This window comes from Pongo pygmaeus, chromosome 7 (genome assembly GCF_028885625.2).
Source record: "Pongo pygmaeus isolate AG05252 chromosome 7, NHGRI_mPonPyg2-v2.0_pri, whole genome shotgun sequence".
Taxonomy (NCBI): Eukaryota; Metazoa; Chordata; class Mammalia; order Primates; family Hominidae; genus Pongo; species Pongo pygmaeus.
Window position 1 is genome coordinate 93,077,865 of NC_072380.2, and position 23,043 is coordinate 93,100,907.

Below are 23,043 nucleotides of genomic sequence, written 5' to 3' on the forward strand. Positions count from 1 at the left end.
CAGAAAACAACAATGACAACAACATCAACAAAAAAGATGACAAAAACCCCATTCAAAGGTCAGCAACCTCAAAGATCAAAGGTAGGGAAGCCCACAATGATGAGAAAGAATCAATGCAAAAATGCCAAAAACTCAAAAAGCCAGACTGCCTTTTCTCCTCCAAATGACTGCAACACCTCTCCAGCAAAGGCAAAGAACTGGGCTGAGGCTGAGATGGCTGAATTGACAGAAGTAGGCTTCAGAAAGTAGATAATAACAACAAACTTCACTGAGCTAAAGGAGCATGTTGTAACCCAATGCAAAGAAGCTAAGAGTCATAAAAAAACAGTACAGGAGCTGATAGCCAGAATAGCTAGTTTAGAGGGAACATAACCAGTCTGATGGAGCTGAAAAAAACAACACGAAAACTTCACAATGCAATCATAAGTATCAAGAGCAGAATAGACCAAGCAGAGGAAAGAATGTCAGAGCTTGAAGATGATCTTTCTGAAATAAGACAAGCAGACAAGAATAGAGAAAAAAGAATGAAAAAGAATAAACAAAACCTCTGAGAAACATGGGATTATGTAAAGAGACTGAACCTATGACTGATTCAGGTATCTGAAAGAGATGGGGAGAATGGAACCAAGTTGGAAAACATACTTCAGGATATAATCCAAGAGAACTTGCCCAACTTAGAAAGACAGGCCAACATTCAAATTCAGGAAATGCAGAGAACCCCAGTAAGATAATCCATGAGAAGATCAACCCCAAGACACATAACTATCAGATTTTCAAAGGTCGAAATGAAAGAAAAAATGTTAAGGACAGTCAGGCCAGGTCACCTACAAAGGGAAGCCCATCAGACTAACAGTGGACCTCTCAGCGGAAACTCTACAAGCCAGAAGAACTTGAGGGCCAACATGCAAAATTCTTAAAGAAAAACTTTTCAACCCAGAATGTCATATCCGGCCAAATTAAACTTCATAAGCAAAGGAGAAATAAGATCCTCTTCAGACAAGCAAATGCTGAGGGAATTCATCACCACCAGGCCTGCCTTGCAAGAGCTTCTAAGGGAAGCACTAAATATGAAGAGGAAAAATTGTTACCAGCCACTACAAAAACACACTGAAGTACACAGATCAGTGGCACTATGAAGCAACCATATAAACAGGTCTGCAAAACAACCAGCTAGCATCATGATGATAGGCTCAAGTTCATACATAACAATACTAACCTTACACTTAAATGGGCTAAATACCTCAATTAAAAGACACAGAATGGCAAGCTAGATAAGGAGCCAAGACCCATCAGTATGCTGTATTCAAGAGACCCATCTCAAGGCCAAAGACACACATAGGCTCAAAACAAAGGGATGGAGGAAAATGTACCAAGCAAATGGAACACAGAAAAAAGCAGGTGTTGCAATCCTAGTTCCTGACAAAACAGACTTTAAACCAACAAAGCTCAAAAAAGACAAAGAAGGGCATGCCATAATGGTAATGGTAAAGCATTTGATTCAACATGAAGAGATAACTATCCTAAATATATATGCACCCGATACAGGAGAACCCAGATTCATTAAGCAAGTTCTTAGAGACCTACAAAGAGACTTAGACTCCCACGAAATAATAGTGAGAGACTTTAACACCCCACTGACAATATTAGACAGATCATCAAGACAGGAATTAACAAAGATATTCAGGACTTGAACTCAGCTCTGGATCAAGTGTTCCTGATAGATATATACAAAACTCTCCACTACAAAACAACAGAATATACATTATTCTCATGACCACATGGCACTTACTCTAAAACTGATCACATAATCAGAAGTAAAAACACTCTACAGCAAATGCAAAAGAACTGGTATCATACCAGTCTCTCAGACCACAGCACAATCAAATTAGAACTCAAGATTAAGAAACTCACTCAAAATCACACAACTACATGGAAGTTGAACAACCTGCTCATGAATAACTGTTAGTTAAATAATGAAATTAAGGCAGAAATCAAGAAGTTCTTTGAAACTAATGAGAACAAAGAGACAACACACCAGAATCTCTGGGATGTAGCTAAAGCAGTGTTAAGAGGGAAATTAACAGCACTAAATGCCCACATCAAAAAGCTAGAAAGGTCTCAAATTAATAACCTAAAAGAACTAAGTCACAACTAAAAGAACTAGAGAACCAAGAGCAAACAAACCCCAACGCTAGCAGAAGACAAGAAATAACCAAGATCAGAGCTGAACTGAAGGAGATAGAGACATTAAAAACTCTTCAAAAAATTAATGAAACCAGGAGCTGGTTTTTTGAAAAAATTAATAAAATGGATAGATGGCCAGGCCAGACTAACAAAGAAGAAAAGAGAGACAAATCAAATTAACACAATTAGAAATGATAACGGGGATATAAACAGTGACCTCACAGAAACATAAACAACCATCAGAGAAGACCATAAACATCTCTATGCACATAAACTAGAAAATCTAAAAGAAATGGATAAATTCCTGGACATATACATCCTCCCAAGATGGAACCAGGAAGAAACAGAATCCCTGAATAGACCAATAACAATTCTGAAATTGAGGCAGTAATAAACACCTACCAACCAAAAAAAAAAAAAAGCCCAGGACCAGACGGTTTCACAGATGACTTCTACCAGAGGTACAAAGAAGAGCTGGTACTATTTCTACTGAAACTATTCCAAAAAACTGAAAAGGGAGGACTCCTCCGTAACTCATTCTATGAGGCCAGCATCATCCTGATATCAAAACCTGGCAGAGATACAATAAAAAGAAAAACAAAACTTCAAGCCAATATTCTTGATGAACATCAATGCAAAGAACCTCAATAAAATACTGGCAAACAGAATCCAGCAGCACATCAGAAAGCTTATCCACCACAATCAAGTTGGCTTCATCTGCAGGATGCAAGGTCGGTTCGACATACAGAAACCAATAAATGTGATTCATCACATAAACAAAACTAAAGACAAAAGCCACAAAATTATCTCAATAGATGCAGAAAAGGCCTTTGATAAAATTCAAGATCACTTCATGTTAAAAACTCTCAATAAACTAGATACTGAAGGAACATACCTCAAAATAATATGAGCCATATATGACAAACCCACAGCCAATATCATACTGAATGGGCAAAAGCTGGAAGCATCCCCTTGAAAACCAACACAAGACAAGTATGCCCTCTCTCACTACTGTTCAATACAGTATTGGAAGTTATGATCAGGGCAATCAGGCAAAAGAATGAAATAAAGGTATTCAAATAGGAAGAGAGGAAGTCAAATTATCTTTGTTTACAGATGACAAGATCTTATATCTAGAAAATCCCATCGTCTCAGCCCAAAAGCTTCTCAAGCCAATAAGCAACTTCAGCAAAGTCTCAAGATAAAAAAAAAAATCAATGTGCAAAAATCACTAGCATTCCTATATAGTAACAACAGGTAAGCAGAGAGCCAAATCATTAATGAACTCTCATTCACAATTGCTACAAAAAAAATAAAATACCTAGGAATACAGCTAACAAGGGAAGTGAGAACTCTTCAAGGAGAAATACAAACTACTGCTCAAAGAAATCAGAGGACACTAAACAAATGGAAAAACATTCCATGCTCATGGATAGGAAGAATCCATATCATTAAAATGGTCATACTGCCCAGAGTAATTTCTAGATTCAATCCTGTTCGCTTTAAACTACCATTGACATTCTTCACAGAATTAGAAAAAACTATTTTAAATTTCATATGGACTGAAAAAAGCCCAAATAGCCAAGACATAAAATGAATAAAGCTGGAGGCATTACACTACCCATCTTCAAACTATACCTCAAGGCTACAATAACCAAAACAGCATGGTACTGGTACAAGAACAGATACATGGACCAGTGGAACAGAATAGAGAACTCAGAAATAAGACTGCACACCTACAATCATCCAATCCTTGACATACCTGACAAAAACAAGCAATAGGGAAAGAATTTCCTATTTAATAAATGGTGCTGGGAGAACTGGCTAGCCATATGCAGAATATTAAAACTGGACCCCTTCCTTACACCATATACAAACATTAACTCATGATGGATTAAAGACTTAAATGTAAAGCCAAAATTACAAAATTGCTAGAAGAAAATCTAGGCAATAACATTCAGGACATAGGCACAGGCAAAGACTTCATGGTGAAAACACCAAAAGCAATTAGAACACAAGCAAAAATTGACAAATGGGATCTAATTAAACTAAAGAGCTTCTGTACAGCAAAAGAAACTATCATCAGGGTGAACACACAACCTACAGAATCGGAGAAAATTTTTTGCCATCTATCCATCTGACAAAGGTCTAATATCCAGTTTACAAGGAACTCAAGTAAATTTAGAAGAAACAAAAAAATCCATTAAAAAGTGGGGAAAGAACATGAAAAGACACCTCTCAAAAGAAGACATCCATGTGGCCAACAAACATATGAAAAAAAACCTCAACATCTCTGATCATTAGAGAAATGCAAATCAAATCCATAATGAGATACCATCTCACACCATTCAGAATGGCTATTAAAAAGTTAAAGAACAATAGATGCTGGTGAGGTTGCAGAGAAAAAGGAATGCTTTTACACTGTTGGGAGTGTAAATCAGTTAAACCGTTGTAGAAGACAGTATGGCAATTCCTCACAGACCTAGAAGCAGAAATACCATTTAACCCAGCAATCCCATTACTGGGTATATACTCAAGGGAATATAAGTTATTCTATTACAAAGACACATGCATGCATATGTTCACTGCAGCACTATTCACAATAGCAAAGACGTGAAATCAACCTAAATGCCCAACAATTATAGACTGAATAAAGAAAATGCGACACATATACACCATGGAATACTATGCAGCCATGAAAATGAATGAGATTATGTCCTTTGCAGGGACATGGATGGAGGTGGAAGCCATTATCCTCAGCAAACTAATGCAGGAACAGAAAACCAAACACCACAGCGTGTTCTCACTTATAAGTGGGAGCTGAAGGATGAGAACACATGGACACATGGTGGGGAAAAACACACATTGGGGCCTGTTGGAGTGGGAGGCGGGAGGAGGAAGAGCATCAGGAAGAATAGTTAATGGATACTGGGCTTAATATCTAGGTGATGGTATGATCTGTGCAGCAAACCACCATAGCACATGTTTACCTCTGTAACAAACTTGTACATCCTGCACATGTACCCCTGAACTTAAAATAGAAGTCGAAGAAAAAAAAAAGCCATTTTAACACCAAAAATGCAAAGCTGTTCATCTGGCTGAAAATTTCATCATAGATTGGTGGGGTGAGGGACTTGCAGTATACTACTTGATTTTTCTATTAATTCCTTATTTCTAATCATCATTGCAGTCAACATGGTAGTCACTACTAGGGTTTATTACTCTTCCTTTTAGAACGCTACTCAAATGTAACTATAAATGTCATTATCAAACTGTAAAAATTAAACACCTTACCCCTGAAGTAGGCAAGGACTAGGTACATAAAACCTTACCTTTCATCAACAGGCCAATTAGTTGACTGCTGTGCAAGTTTCAAGCTTGGGGACCCATCTCGTCACTTAACAGAATTATTATTGCCTTTTAAGTAGTCATCCCCTGCTTTTCCCTAGCACTTCTAGCTTGTGATGCTGTAGCTCTGGGGAACATGGAGAACAAACTGGAGCAAGAAAATTCCTGTTTTTTGGTAAGATACTGCATCATATTCCCAAGCAGACAATCTGGAATCCATACCTACTCAATTCCAAGGTCTTTGGTGACAAGTCACTATAGCCATCAACTACCTTATCAATTCTGGAATTATGGGGGACCCAGCCTTGAGCTAACATCTTTTCTTAGATAACAGGAAACATTACTTGAGAGTAATTTCACTTACCTAAGAGAAATGTAGAAAGCCCCTGAAAGTCAAGGAAATGAACATACAAAACTAGATATCTTTTTTTCACTGTAGGATTTTTACTTTTTTTCTTTCTCATGAATTTTAACAAAATTTGTTCATTTGCTTTAGTGTCCAAAAGGCACAGGAATAAGAAACAAAGATAAATGGTTTGGTGTTCTACCTATCAAATTAAGCATCACATTTTCCAAGATTGATCATAATTCTGATTATAGTAAAAGTGCCCTGTTATTTCCTAGCATGGTCAGATTTACATGAAAATATGCCTGACTTTGATTTTTAATTGTCCTCCCTCACCCTAGGATTCTCACTTGGCTCCTGTACGTCTGCAGACAGCAATGCACCACATTGGTTGCATTGATCTCTCCCTAAGCTGCCACCTGCCATCGCCTCCCACCTTTGATCCTTTGCCATCATCAGTGTCTTCAAACAGCACTGCTGTGTTCTGCCTGCAAAAACAAGCGTACTCCTCAGTGGAAAAATACCACATTCCAGCTTGGTGAAGCAGGTGGTGTGTTTCATAGGATGGAGCAGAAAGTAGCATCTCTTCCTCTCAAACAAGAAGGAAGACTATTAGCACATCAGCACAGAAAGTCGTGCATGATGAATTTTAAGTGCTGCCTCACAAATGAAAATGTGGTAAAGTTTGAAAAATCAGCTTTGAAAATGCATTAAGTCCATTATTCAAACCCAAAGTCTTAACTTTTTTAAAAAAACAATTTTCCCATCTTTCAAATAAGGGGGATAGAGCAGATGATGTTCAAGATGCTCAAAATTCTTTTTGCTCCGTGAGATCTAAAACCTGACCTTGGCATCACATAACGACCATCACAGTCAACACTGCTCCCAACATATACAGTGGGATGCCTGGTATGTTTTACAGCTATTATCTGGACCAAATATCCCATTTCATTTCTAGCCTAGGGAGACAGAAGTTGAAAAGGTTTGTGTTTTTTCTTTATGTGGACAATCAGAATTAATGTAATTATATTACTCAGAGTCTGGGAAATGAAGAAACAACAAACATATTTGAACATCAGAGTTTCTGCTACAGGCTCAGAATAACTCAGTTTTTAATTTGTCTTCTTAGAAGAAGGTTCCTTTTTTCCACGAAGGCTCACTCTTCTGAAGCTAAATAGGACCAAATGGAGCTTCAACAACATGGATACAAAATACCACAACCAAGAGTGGGAGCTGTGCCATGCCACAGACACAGCCTTGCAAATGCAGGGAATTCTGCCTGATTCTGACTAGGACTGGTTCAGAAAAAGGCTGACACCAAACAGAGCAGCATCCTTCATTGCAAAGGCCTCAGCCAGTGGGTCACTTCTAATGTGACAACTGCAATATAGGGCCATACTGTCCTCCAGCTGATACCATGTATGCACAAAGAAATGACTTTTCATTTTTGCATGGTTTTCCCACACACTGCTGGAATGACCAAAGCAGAAACTCCACGGTTTTGCTACATATGCAGGAGCAACCTTGCAAACTAGTGTGGTTTCATTTTTGAGATCAAAGAAAGCCAACATTAGACCCACTCATCTCAGCTGGGTATGATTCCATAGGGAATACAGCACCATAATTCCATGGTAATAATGTCTCCCTTTATTTACAAGAATGGCAATAGAAGGAGTGACTCAATATAGACAATTCTGAACCCTGAAACATCATGCACATCAATGACAAGCTATGGAAGCCTGTTCCTTACTGGTGTCTTGCTTGCCCAGAGGGTAGGAGATAACCCTGCCTCTGGGTGCCACATGCAGGCGGGTCCAGGGGCTGCTGCTTGTCACTGCTGAGTAGAGTCTGCCATTGTGTGATGAATGAGGCAGGAAGCCCTCAGCCAATGCTAGTGGCTAAGAAGCCATTTCATCAGATTCTTACCCAGTGAAAAGGTGTGTTTTTTAAATAATGACGAAAAAAAGCTTACTGAATTCTCTAGAACACAGGCCTTGGGACAGCATACCACAACTATTACTTCTAAGTGGGTATCCAATAAACATTTCTAATTGACCCCCCCCCCCAAAAAGTTAACAGTGAACCAATATTTACAGGAAAAAAAAGTGTTCAATATATGCGCTCGTTTAGCTTATGAATGTGTCAGCTCTGCTTAATCTATTTCTTTTGTTTGCATTAAAAAAATGTAAATGTATATGTATATTTATATTCATATTTGTATATGTATATGTAGTACACTATTGTCTGATCCACTGAGAGGAAATGACCTGTCTTTTTATAATCTGTTACTGCAGTTATAAAAGTATTAACAATTTAATAAGTAATACCATAAATGAACACTTGTTAAACATAGGTTAAATATTTTTAAAACCACAAAAAGGGCTTTTACCTCGTTTTAACCTTAGCAGACTGTTAAGCATCTTTCTAGTTCTGAAGGAGGCAGTGAAATCCCAAACATTCTTGGTTTTCTCTATTCAGCCTGATCTTATCTAATCTAAAAGAGAAACAGGTTATTCCACCAGCTTTGGACAAACAGTGTGGGGAGAAAGGAAACTCTTTGGCTACAAGGCTAGCTCCTGTGTGGCAGAGGTACAGGAGGTTCCTGGCCTGTGCACACGTGGGATAAGTCCAAAGACTTCCTTAAGATCAAGGAGCAGCAGAACTCCACAATTCCTCCCTCCTAACTACCAGTTTGATTTACTAAACTATTTTACCTCCGATGTGGAAACACACTTTTCAAGAACTCTCTTGTTCTTTGAAATTATATTCCTCCCCAAATTATCTGCAACTGAAGGTAGAAAGATTGTTTTTTTCAGTTGTAGATCTTACTATACTTTGTTTAAATTGCCTACAAAGAAAGGGACAGTTATTAATTGAATGTGAAGATGGATTTGAGGCTTCACACATTGGTGGTGAACCACAAAGTGCATCTCTTTTTAGGTTTATAGCAATATCAACTCCAAATGTTAATTGTAACTTTATTTGTGGATATGTGGAATAAAGTTGTAACTTTATTTGTGGATATGTGGAAAATATGACTACACTGTTTGTTAGGAATGAGTCAAAAGAGAAACTTGTTAGTCCTGAAAAATAAACATGAAGGAGAACACAATTCTTAAATATAGCTTTAATGGAAGGTGATGCATTCTATTATGGTTAAGAAGCACAACAGAGGCTACAATGCTATGCTCCTCATGGTCCTGCCTTACAAATGTGGTGCAGCTGTCTGGCACTTTTAACATGATCGTTTGATACAATCATTAATACTAGCTACCTGCTTAGTATTTGCAAAATTACATTGCATGTGCAAATAATTGAGGTGATATTTTGAAAACCACATAGTTAATGTATTTATCAAGTGTGGTTAGAAAGAACAGTTCCTCCAAAAACAGTTCACAATCACCAGTGCTCAAGATAGTTTTCTGTTTTATTCAGTAGCCTTTGATGAATTTGGTAAAGTCTGATCACATCCAAGTGTCATTAAAGATTAGGGTTATCCTGGAATAATCAATCCCAAAGAACAAAAATACAGTTTCTATAAAGATTTGATAAAACCTCGCATCCAGCTGGGTACAGTGCCTGACATCTGTAATCCCAGCACTTTGGGAGGCCAAGGTAGGCAGATCAGTTGAGGTCAGGAGTTCTAGACCAGCTTGGCCAACACGGTGAAACCCTGTCCTACTACAAACACAAAAGTTAGCCAGGCATGGTGACATACACCTGCAGTCCCAGCTACTCAGGAGGCTGAGGCAGGAGAATCGCTTGAACCTGGGAAGTGGAGGTTGAAGTAAGCTGAGATCGTGTCACTGCACTCCAGCCTGGGCGACAAAAGTGAGTGAGACTTCATTTCAAAAACAAAACAAAACAAAACCCTCACATCCTGCAGACAAAAGCCACACTTCACTTTAATATGTGATAGCAAATTGGATGCAAAAATAGCAGATGACCTTGTAAGATGTTACTTTTAGAAAAGGGCAGCAACGTTAGGCAAATCTATTATGAGATGAATACTATTTTGGGGGTTAAGAAAGCAGAGTTCGTGAGCTTCCTTGAAGAAGTGAGTGAGTGCCAAATCCAGCCAAAACAAACCCTTAGCAGGAGAGAGCAACAAAAGCTTTTCATCATTTAGGAATTAAGCTGTACAAGCAAAGCTCGCCTTGAGAAATGCCAGTGTATGAAAATCAAGATGTAGAGAAGCAGTTATATATATTAAAACAAAATACGATAAAATAGCAAGCACTTCTAGTACATTTATTTACAACACGACTATGGTTTGACTAAGTTGGTCTACATACCATTCTTTACAAGTATATTTATTATTTGATTTTTGCTCAAAGTATGCAGGTCTTTGTTAAAGGGATCTTAAATTCAAGATGCCTTAGAACAAACTTCTGATTTCCCTCCACTCATATCTACTTTCTTTTGTATTACTCCTGAATTCTTATTTTTTTATTGGCATCACCAACCATTTTTTCCATCCAGCTGCCCAAGCCAGCATTTGTGACACCATCCTGAGTACTCTCTTCATCCTTACTCTGCTCCCTACCAGCTTTATCCTCACCACGGCCTCTTGAACAGAGCCCTCTTCTCTGTTGCTTTTGTACTGGCCAAAGGATTCATAATTACTTCTTTCAGATTTCTACATCTGCCTCTTAATTATTTTTTCTGCTTTCAGTGTCAACACTTGTATACACTCCCTAGCTCCTCATGCCCACAGGGTACCAGGTGACATTTTTGAAATGCCAATCTTATGGTATCACCTGAACAGCTCTCCATCACCTAACAGATAAAAATCAAATTCTAAAAGTATTCCCAGTTAAGCATAACTCTCCAGCTTTATCCCTTATCATTTCTCCACCCAGAACTCTATTTATAGGAGAGAGAAAAAAGGTTAATATTTAAAAGAAGAATCAATAACAGTTTAAGCCAGTAACAAAATAAATCCTTTGTACTTAGAAGTCTTTAAAATATATATTTGACACATTTGTTGCATTTCCTAGTTTACAAGCAGTATGTATTAATGAGCTATTTTTTTTACAATATAAAAAAAGTATGAGCAAATGCATTCAGTGTGATAACTGTGGTCCAAGCCTACAGTACGTTTATTTGGTATGTTTGAACTGCTCTAATAGTAGCTACCACGGGGAATGTCAGAGTATCTGGTAACAACTAAAGAGGATCTCTCAAACTCTGGAAATGAAGCCTGCTTTTATGCTTTTAAAGGACCAGAACTGTGATAATACCCATTTAACCTTCCTTTGATTTAGATGGAATTTAAACATCTTCACAATAATTATAATTGTACTAAACATCAATTATGCACAACTGGGAGTCATTTCCCTTTAGGGGACATACAGGAATCATGCTGCAGATTTCTAACTAAATTTAGTTCCAACTAGTCCAGCTAAATACTGCCTGGCCCACAGTTGATGAAACGCTTCCCTCCTTACCATGGATGCTCCTCCCCGCCACCCCAACCCTCAACAAACACTGCCATAGAAAGCTATGTTCCACCCCTAGCAGTGTGAGTGAGGCATTTTCTTCCTGTGTGTTAGAGTAGGAAAAGAGAGAGAGCAAGAGACCAACCACTGTCTTTGGGATAAATGAGATGTTGGACTGAAATGCAAAATTAACTTACGCTTTATTCTAAAGCTGCACTGTTCAATACACTCATCACTAGCCATGTGTGGCCATAGATCACTTGAAATGTGCCTTGTCTAAACTGAAATGTGCTATAAAATATAGAGCAGATTTTTGAGATTTAGCATGCAAAAAAAAAAGAATGGGAAGTGTCTCATTAATGACTTTTTATACTGATATATGTTCAAATAATGATATTTAAGATATATTGGGTTAAATAATATGAGTTATTAAAATTATTTTTGCCTGTTTCTTTTTCCTATTTTTTAATAAAAATTGTATTTACTTAGAAGCATTCAGAATGTCAACAAAAGAGCTATACCTTTTTTTTTTTGCGACTAGAATGGTATTCAGTTGACAGAACAATTATTTCATATAACCTGCATCAGAGATAACTGAAGATGAAATCACCACCATCCCCATATATAACCCATTTGTGCTGTGCACCAAAAAGAATGTGCTTTAAATTTCCATGCCAATTTATAACCCCCATACTGTACCAGGCACAGTTAGTGGCTATCAAAAATACCACTAGGACAGGGCTATCTAAAGACATATGTGGTAGTATGTTAACTATACAAAAAAAGGCACTGTACAGTTTAAAAACAAATCTTACACAGCCTTACATTTCAATTTTTTTCTTTAAAAGGAGTGAGTTGTGTACAAGGGGGTTAATGCTTTACAGCAGGGGTCCTCAGTCACCCCCGACCCAAGAGTCTATGGCCTGTTAGGAACCAGGCTGCAAAGCAGAAGGTGAGCTGCAGTGGGCAAATAAGCATTACCACCTGAGTTCCGCCTCCTGTCAGATCAGTGGTGGCATTAGATTCTCACAGGCACGTGAACCCTATTGTGAACTGCGCATGTGAGGGATCTAGTTTGCACGCTCCTTATAATAATCAAATGATAAATGTAATGCACTTGAATCATCCCGAAACCATACCCCCCCACCATGGAAAAACTGCCTGCCATGAAACTGGTCCCTGGTGCCAAAAAGGCTGGGGACAGCTGCTTTATAGACAAGAAAAAAACTGCAATAGAACCAATTTATCCATCATAATCGTCTTCTTCATCTTCCTCCTCCTCCTCTTTATCTTCCTCCTCTTTATTTTCTTGGTTTTTTTTTGGCCTTGATGACTCCCTTTTTTGAAAGCATCAGGCTTTCCTTTTAGCTTGAAATGCAGCGATATTCTTTGGGTATTTTTCCTGCAGCTTTGAAGCCTTCTTTTCTTAAGGCTGCTTGTCATCTGCAGCCATGTCATACCACATCTCTCCCAGTTTCTTCGCAACATCATCAATGGATAGGCCAGCATGTTCTCCTTTGATTTTAGGGTGAAACTCAGAATAGAACAGAAGAAAGGTTTAAAGAGGTCTCCTGGGTGCATGTCTCTGAGAAATTCTTAGAAAACTCTGAGAAGTTGATGGGAACATCTGGGCGCTGCTTCCTGTTCTCTTCCCAACAAGTTTGCGCAAAGAATGCATACAATGACTTTTTGCCTCTTGGCGTCTTAGGATTTTGCCTCTAGGCTTCTTAGGATCTCCTTTACTCCTGTTTAGTTATTTTTCCTCAGCAAGGCAAGAGTCACCCAGTGCCCATCTGGCTCTCATTTTCCCTGGCACTGTCTCTATGGAGCTCAATGTACCTCAATCACTGTCTCTTTTTCCTATTTTTAATGTAGCTATTACAAATTTTTATATTATAGATATAGTTCACATTAAATTTCTATTGGACAGTGCTGCTTGAATGTTATCCTTTTTAGATAAACAAATGACCAATATCTTGGTTATTACTTGCCTTTCTATAATAAAAGCAGAGTACAGAATCTATACTGACAAGGGGAGATGAAGAGTTTTAAGAATCTCATTATTTCTATTTCTTGATTATTTACATTTTGAGCAGATATAGGGAGGAAAAAAAGATGTTGCATCACATATAAATGTAAACCAATTCTGCAGAGGCAACCTATGGCACGGGCATCACAAAAGTGTACTCCTAAACATTTTAGAATATTCTCATATATCCAATCTGTGCAACAAAGCCAATGGTCCACCTCGTACGACAGTGCTACTGGTCCACCTGAAGTTTTAGTTTTAACTTTTCTCCATTTTGCTGCCAATGATGATTTACACAGAAGGACATTTACTAATTATCCAAGGACTCTTTGGAAGTGATACTTGCAAATGCCCAAGCTTTGCTGATACAGAGAGCATATCCTTCATTAATGGCAGTGACATAAATTATTATTTTAAAAATTCATATTTATGATCAGAATTCTAAATTCACAATGCCATTCTAAACAGGTGACCCATTATAATCTAGCACTAATGTGTGCTTATAATAACTTATAGTACACAAAAAATTATGAATTTTGAATGTCATTTTTAACATCAACCAAAAGAAGAAGAGTACAAAATACTCTTTAAACACACACATACACACACATACTACATGGGCCAAATTTGTGTCATAAAACAAGCCTGCCTAAGCTATAATTAAGAAAATTGAGAGGCTGGGCGTGGTGGCTCATGCCTGTAATCCCAGCACTTTGGGAGGCCGAGGCAGGTGGATCATGAGGTCAGGAGATCGAGACCATCCTGTCTAACACGGTGAAACCCCGTCTCTACTAAAAACACAAAAAAATTAGCCGGGTGTGGTGGTAGGCGCCTGTAGTCCCAGCTATTCGGGAGGCTGAAGCAGGAGAATGGCATGAACCCGGAAGGCGGAGCTTGCAGTGAGCAGAGATCACGCCACTGCACTCCAGCCTGGGCAATAGAGCAAGACTCTGTCTCAAAAAAAACGAAAAGAAAAGAAAATTGAGATAACATCAATGTTACTAGTGTTAGTACAAGAAAGAGAACTGCTGGAAAAAGTTCTTGTCTTACCTTACTACCTTCCTTCCCATTTTTATAGAACATTAGGAGAGTGAAGTGGCAGCATATGTGCATTTAGATTACAGAAATTCATCTACAGGCACTTGGCAGGAAGAGAGGGCTATTTTTAAAAACAACAAACAAAAACCTACCATTCCACCATTCCATTCAATGAAATTTTGCCCCAGAGTAAGAAGGGAGACAGAATTGCTTCTTTTTCAAGTGATTTCAGATCCCAAGTCTTTCAAACTCAGTTCTGTTCTTACAGGTAACGGAGGACATTGTAAAGAACAATTTTGTGTGTATTTGATTTGTGTGTTGATGTGAGAATCTAAATCCTCAGCAAGATGGGGCTTGACTGTGTACTGATGGCACAATGTGTTGCATTAAGTCATAATGTCAATTATACTGGTTCCTGCCATTTCCCTGTCTGCATCCCCCTATCTCCATGATTATACTTGAATTTTAGAAAGATCATTTTGGCAAATGTGTAGCAAATAGACTGTAGCAAGAAACCAGAGACAACAGTTATTTGCTGCCCTAAATTACTGAAATGATGGGAAGAGATGGAAATGGATAAAAGTTTCTTGGAAAAGATGTTCTTTATAGCTACTTTATGGGGATTGCTTCAGTTCTTAAGGGGAGTCCACCAATTATACAGTACCAGTATTTCTCTAACATGAATGAGTACATTGATATTCCCCTCAAAATCTATTTTTTAAAAAGAAATGTTCTAAAATTTCAATGCTCTATTTTTTAAAAAGAAATATTTTAAAATGTTAAAGTGACCTTTTTTCTTTTTTTCAGTAGTCTCATACTGGTTACAGAGTTTGTGACCTGAAAAATGTTTAACACATTTAAACATTAAACATTTGTTCCAGGAACTGCTAGGCTTCTAGAGATTCAAAAATAAAAGGTACCATTTTTGTCTTACCTCACTTAATTACAAATTTGACATAGGTGACTTTCCGATAAACTGTCTAAAGTACATAAAAGAAAGGAGAAAATGTAGACACTACCATTGAAAACGGGAGCCAAATTAGTTCACAGCTTCCCATCGTATTTATAGGATTTTGCTTGTAGCTCAGATCATTTCCTAACTTTGAACTCAAAGGTCAATGTGTTTCTGAAGTTCTTTTAAACTATATAATTCCCAGAATGGCATGCTATAAGGAGAAGATGATTTCATTTTATCCAGCAAGTGATAAATATGACATCACTGTATTTTAAAACCCTGAAAAACAAACAGTACCATATGGTTTGTTTTCTTCCAACCACAAACTAACAACCTGTAGTATTCTAATAAACTGCTGTTAGGTCTAAGAATATTTTTGGCCAAATTTTCCTTTTTTCTTTGTTATAACTGGTTTGCTAATACATTTCTCTAGCTTTAGAGTTATAATTAGAAGACAGTTACTACTTTGCATAATCAAATTGTAATTGCTGTTTGGGTGAAATCCAACGAATTTAAGCATCAGTACCTTCAAAACCACGATGTCTGGCAAAAACAGAATAACAAATGTCAGGCTCTAATGATCTAGGTTATCTAATAATGCTTGCTTAACTGTTGAATTATTTTAGAGGCTGGACAAGTAATACTTGACTTATCAATATATTTTGAACATTACATTTGTAAATGACAATAAGTTAATGGTCTCCAATAAACACAAATGGTGATGATAAGGAAAAAAATTCACTTGAGATCAGAAACCTATCCCAGTCTTAGGTCCGTCATTGGTGAAATATGTGTTTCTGGGTGAGTCACTTAACTTTCTGAATCTGTTTACTCATTTGCAAAATGGAAGTTAAGAAATCTAATGATAATAGACATTTGTCAATTTTTTGGAAGCCTCATGGCTGAATTTGCTTCTGTGTCTGGAGAATTTCCTAGCACAGATGTCTCTCACTTTAGAAGCCAAAAAGCCCAGTTGCAAGCACTGGTTCTGTAGAGTGAATGAACGTAACTATGTTTCTAGCTGTTCACCCTCCTGTCCATTTTCTGACCTGGTTCCCCAGCCTTCCCAGCAACTCTGTGAGCTACCTTGAGGGTTTCAAAAAATTTCACTCTTTGTTAAATCAGCCAGAGTCACTGTCTGTTCTTACAACCAAGAAGCCTCACTTCTACTTCAAGGTCTGGTCTGTCCACTTCTCTTCATCTCAACTGTCACTCTTGTCTAAACTACCATAATTTCTTTCCTGTACTAATGTGGTGGCTTCCTGATTGGTCTTCCTTTGTCTATTCTTGTCCTCCTCTGATCTATTTTACACATAATAGCTAAAGTGACCTTCCATTGAGATGAATGAAATCATATTCTCCTCCACAAAATCCTTCTCAGTGACATAAAAATGGAATTTTAACATTCTTCACACAATCAGTATAGCTCAACATGATCTGGCCAGCCTTCTTTTCCAAACTTGAATGTCTATTAACTGATGAGTGGATAAACAAAATGTGGTATGTCTATGAAATAATATATTTTGGCAAACGAATTAAGTACTGACACATGCTATCACATGGATGAACCTTTCAAACATGCTCTCTTTTCCTGTCCTTAAACTCTTGAAGCCTATTTTCCTCAACTCTCCATAGGTATCAATGAAACTAGTATTTTCATCTCTCTCAGAGAGAGATCAGCCCTTGAGTGATTGCTATCCCAACAATTAGCATCGACACTTTTAGTACTTGTTACCCCCAACCCAGTTACTGCTCTCCAATGATCCTAAAAGCTAGGAATAAATTTTCTTTCTGTTAATGATAAATCTTTAATTCTAAAGAGAAACAGTGCTTGCTCATGTGCTCTCACATACTCTTGCCCTCTCTTTCTGTGTAGTTATCTCTCCTGAGGAAAGTTGAATAATTTGAAGAATACTTTGAGTACCCAACTCTATAATGCACTTACTCCAAATCACCCTCAAAAAAGAAAGTAGTGTTTTATCCTTGAAATCAATCAAGCAATATCCCAGGGGTAAGCAGGCTCTCCTACAGTAAAGATTGTTCCTACCAACCCCAGGAAACTCAGAGGAGGGGTAGTTTGTATTCTTTCCTCTCATGACTCAATTAATTAATTAAAGAATTAATTTTAGGATCCTAGGGCCAAACAATCAGTTGCCATTTTTTCACAGGAAGCTTAGGGCCCTCTTAAAACAATGAAGATTCCAGGTAGTCCGCACTGATAACTCAAAGGGCAGGGAAACCGGCCCCTGTCTCAAGCCCGCACAGCCTAGGGCACTTTTAATATATAAAGTACAATATTGTGGGGTAGGAGGAAGGCAGCCATGAGTACGCACCTTACAGATCTCCAAAAACAGGGAGCTAACTGACCAAGGAAGGGCCCAGCTGCTGGCTGCTGAAACCATCTGCTGCATTTGTGCCAAGGCCACAGCTCCCACATGCTGCTCCCAGCAAATGATGGAGTACAGCAGGGTTACCAATGCAGGGCTCCTGAGGGCCTTGCCTGGCTACCTAGGACACTTCCCTCCAACTTTCCTGCCCTCTCTCCATCACTGCGCTCAGACTAGCACCCTAAACTGACATGCATCTCCCTCCTGTCTTTGCCCCTCCTGTCCCTGCCCCTCCTGTCCCATTTCTCCCTCAGGTGTTTCTCTTACTAAAACGTTTGCATGTTTAATCCTGTCTTGGCATTTGCTTCTCCAATGACCCAGCCTAACACATCTGGATTAATAACTTACTTAAACTTATATTTTTCTGAAACTAGCAACTTTAAAATTGGTTCTCAAATATTGGGTAAACAAACAGGGAGTTTGTATTGATACTGAGTTCTTCCTTCTCTATTTCAATCATCCCTATCTTGAAAAAGATATCAATAAAAAATTTGGGCTTTTAAATAGATGTATCAAATTAATAACTTTCTTAAAACTAAAAGATTTTCCTTTAATTACAAATTTACCCCCAGTCCTAATGCGAAATGGGAAGGGAACAAATCAGGAACTGTTATTTAAAATTAGCTATATATGTGTCTGTCCCTCTCATTCCACCATAACCTCCAGGAAGGCTGGCACCTCACTCATTATTTTTACTGAGTACTGGGTTTGTAGCAGGTACTCAAGAAATACCTGGTGAATGGAGGCAGGAGATCTGAAACTACAGTAAGGTAGAGAGTAAGGTGGGAAGGGGTTCCCAGATCTCTCTAGTTACATGAAATAAGCAACTGAAATACATGTATTGCTTTTATTATGTAAACCTCAGAAAATAAACTTTGAGTTTCATTTTACAAACCAGAGAAAGTGAAGTTCAACAAAAATCTTAGCTCTAATGAGAATAAGCAAAAGATAAAGTGAGAAACGTTACAGGGAACTGATTTTAAATGACTGAAGAACTCTGCACTCTATGGGCCTAAAATGATTATCCTGCTTTTTGGCCAAAATATCACATATATATTTTAAACATCTATTATATATTTTATAAGATATGGATACAGATATTCCTCAGTACCCATGGGGGGTTGGTTCCAGGACTCCCTACAGATACAAAATCAGCAGATGCTCGAGTCTCTTATATAAAATGCCATAGTATTTAAATATAACCTAGCACATCCTCTGGTATACTTTAAAGCAGCTCTGGATTACTTATAATACCTAATACAATGTAAACACTATGTAAATAGTTGTTATACTATATTGTTTAGGAAATAAAGACAAGAAAATATGTCTGTACATGTTTGTATAGACAATTTTTTTCCAGATATTTTCAATCGGTAGTTGGTTGAACCCACAGGTGCAGAACCCATGGATACACAGGGCCAATTGTATATAGATTTCCTTGTATTGATAAATTTCACTATACTGTAGATTTACTCAAAGTTCACTATTTATACCTGTCAACAGATACATTTCTTCTTAGTAAACAAAAGGAAAATCCTACATCTTCCTACTGTATCAGGTAAAGAAGTTTCTTTAAAACAAAATATTGATATACTTAGGTGACAGTGGGAAGTCTGACATTTATTAAATTTGGTAACAGTAAATGGAAATAGAGTTTGAGAGTTTGATCATTATAATCCACAATGCTTGATTCCTTCATCATCATTTTTTTTAAAAGCAACTTATCTCACCAACTGCTGGCACACTGTATTTATGATGATTAAATTCCTACTATAGCAATGAAAACAAGTATATTAGTAGACACCCCAAACAATGAAGCCTTAAGTAGTATTTCCCATAATAGATTAATACATCTAAATTATACCTTGTCATTGGGGGATTTTTGCTGTGCATTAATGGATTTAAAACCTAATTAACTTTCCCACACTGTTTAAGAACCTCACAATAACACTGGCATGGGCTCATGTACTTTTAAGTACATTCAGTGAACTTGAAAAGGTGGAAAATATCCTACACACCAGAGTCAGAAAAGGCAGAAAACATCTTTCTTCTTCCTCTTTTCATTATTTTCCCCAGCAAGTGCTCCCAGTGAGGTGGAATTAAAGAATAAAGGTATACTTAAAACAACCTATGGCAATTTAAAATGATTAATTCCAGGTCTTTTAACATATACAATGGTCTAATGGAAATTTTATGTAGAATAAGTCCTATAGAATTGCAAGTTGGTACTAAACTGACACTGGAAGTCTAACTTTTGCCCTACAGACTTAGGAAAAAAAAAAAAACAGCACAGTTCTTCACATTTCAAATTGTTAACATGTCAGTTTCCTATGAGACAACCGAACAACAAATACAAATTGAGAAGCCTATGAGGGTCAGGGTATGATAAAATGTTTCACAACCATGCCACAGTAGAAGGAAATAATCCTAAATAATTTAACATGTATTTATATGAAAAACATTAGAAAAGCAAATAATTCCAAGTAGTTAAACAGAAGTAATGAATATGTGAAATTTTTCAATTAAAGGTTAAAGAAAACTAACAGGCCTATAATTTTAGAAAGTCTGACAAATCTGGCAATGGGAGAAAATAATAATTTTCTAGAGAAGATACTTTTGATTTAATATAGAAGAAATGAAACTTTAATTACAAAAAGTGAACAGGCAGGAAAGGCACATTTATTCCTCTTCCAAAGGTACTATTTTCCTGGTTAGCTGTTAGAAACCACTTGGACAAATGCCGGACTTCTCAAACAATTGCTATAAGCTCTAAGTTTCATTATAAATGATTTTTGGCAACAAAATGTGGCACACATATTACAAATAAGCAATCTCTCATGCTACAGCATTTTCTTTCTTTTTTTCATCTGACAAATATTCATGAGTCCCCAGAACATAATTAAGCACTGTTCCAGGGCTAGGGATAAAGCATGAACAGAGTAATCTAAAATCCCTGCCGACGTGGAACTTGTTTTCTAGGTGAGACAAATGATATGCAAGAAAGTAAAAGGTCTAATATGTATGCGCCACCACTGCCACTGTCATTCTGCCAGAATATTGTCCTTTGGTTCAGTGCTATTGGGTGTGGTTTAAATAAAATTATAATGTGACAAAGGCCTTTTTTTTTTTTTTTTTTTTTTACTTGTTTTTAGAAAGACAAAGGCCTTTTGATATTTCGGATAAACCCTCTTGGTTGAGTTTTAAAGTAGACCTATCATACAAAGATTATCAAGATATAAACCAGGTATCACCAACTTTTTTCTTTTTTTTTCTTTTACATATTTTAGACTTTGCAGACCATTTGTGGTCTGTGTCGCCTATTCTTCATTTCTTTTAGGCCATTAAAAAGGCAGGCCAGGCACAGTAACTCACGCCTGTAATCTCAGCACTTTGGGGGGCTGAGGTGGGAGAATCACTTGAGCTCAGGAGTTCAAGACCTGCCTGGGTAACACAGTGAGACACCATCTCTACAAAAAATAAAAATAATTAGCTGGGCATGGCTGCAAATGCCTGTAGTCCCAGCCAAGCTACTCTAGAGCCTGAGGCAGGAGGACTGCTTGAGCCCAGAAGTTCAAGGCCACAGTGAGCTACCTTTGCGTCACTGCACTCCAGCTTGAGCGACAGAACCAGACCCTATCTCTATTTGAAAAAAAAAAAGAAAGTAAAACCATTCTTATGTTACAGCCCACAGAAAAACAGATCAGGGGCTGAATTTGGCCTGCAGCCATAGTTTACCAACCTCTGACCAAAGATCTGTGTACACTTACTTTGAAGTGGCTACAGTCCTACTTAATGTATGCTCAGTCCTCTATATGATGTTTCATCCTATTTTTTTGCATTTATTCCTTTGCTCTTTATTATTCATTTATTAAAATTGAATAAAACATTCTTTTCTAGAGCTACAATAGTTCCAACTACAGCAGCCTCAAAGTCGGTTCTGAAGAGTAAGGCCACCTGCTCTATTTCACACAAGCAATAGAAAAAAATTCTTGGCAGAAAACCTTTCATATGTCTACATACTGAAGAGAGTCACTGGCAGAGATTATGCATGCTCTCCACCAACTTCCTGGGGCAGACACATGTGAGATTTAATGTTCCCTTACCTTGCTGGAGGAACATCAATGTTGGAGGAAACAACTTTTCTTTTTTGCTCAAGGAGACAGATGGAGCGAGTGTTTTCTTTTTCATGGTCAAGGATCCGGCTGGCTTTTTTGGTGTCTGCTGTTTTCACATCTTCCTCCATGGCCAAGGAAAACACGTGTTGATGAGACATTTTTTTACTACAGTCACGTTTTAAGTCCTCTGACTGAAATGTGAAGGTCATTTCCCGCTTAATGCTCCCCACCTGTGAAATGAAACACAGAAATTCTTACTCGCATAAAACATCACCTTTGCAGATGGCGGTGAGGAAAGATTACAGACACTGTCCTCCCTGTTCATCTGAAAGATTGTATAATTTTAATGAGAAAAATGCAACATAGAAATAAAATAACTTCACAAAATAATATACAATCAATGCATCTGTAATAATGCAAATAAGAAACATCACAAACACACAAAAAAATGCCTCCCAGGTATACAAAAACAAAGATTTGAAAAGTGTAATACCTCTAATTTTTTAAAATGTAAAACATTATTGTTTTATCTCCCACAACTAAGAAAATTCAAGTAAACTCTTAAATATTTCAGTCTGATTATCATGTTTAATAGACGAGAGCTAATGTATAAAATCAAACTTTCTTTCTGGCTAATAATACTGGTCTTAACCACACTCTGTAGTTCATGAAGAATCGTTTCTTATCCTTCATCCCCAGCAGTTAAGATTTTTTTATTAATTTATTTTAATTTTTTTATTATACTTTAAGTTCTAGGGTACATGTGCACAACGTGCAGGCTTGTTACATATGTATACATGTGCCATGTTGGTGTGCTGCACCCATTAACTCGTTATTTACATTAGGTATATCTTCTAATGCTATCCCTTCCCCCTCCCCCCAACCCATGACAGGCCCCGGTGTGTGATGTTCCCTACCCTGTGTCCAAGTGTTCTCATTGTTCAGTTCACACCTATGAGTGAGAACATGTGATGAACTCATCCTTTTTATTGCTACATAGTATTCTATGGTGTATATGTGCCACATTTTCTTAATCCAGTCTATCACTGATGGGACATTTGGGTTGGTTCCAACTCTTTGCTATTGTGAATAGTGCCAAAATAAACATATGTGTTCATGTGTCTTTATAGCAGCATGATTTATAATCCTTTGGGTATATACCCAGTAATGGGATGGCTGAGTCAAATGGTATTTCTAGTT

General features: G+C 37.5%; 1 protein-coding gene across 2 annotated transcripts in view; it reads right to left on the minus strand.

Moving 5' to 3' along the window:
* Positions 1–23,043, minus strand: part of ZNF704 (zinc finger protein 704) — a 251,392-nt gene that overhangs the window by 176,495 nt on the left and 51,854 nt on the right. For both annotated transcript variants that reach the window (XR_010127248.1, XM_054498297.2), the window contains exon 2: positions 21,832–22,073. Coding sequence is in view for 1 of the 2 variants with exons in the window: in XM_054498297.2 (XP_054354272.1) it covers positions 21,832–22,073 (242 nt within the window). In the remaining variant the exon portion in view is untranslated. The remainder of the gene's footprint in view (positions 1–21,831; positions 22,074–23,043) is intronic.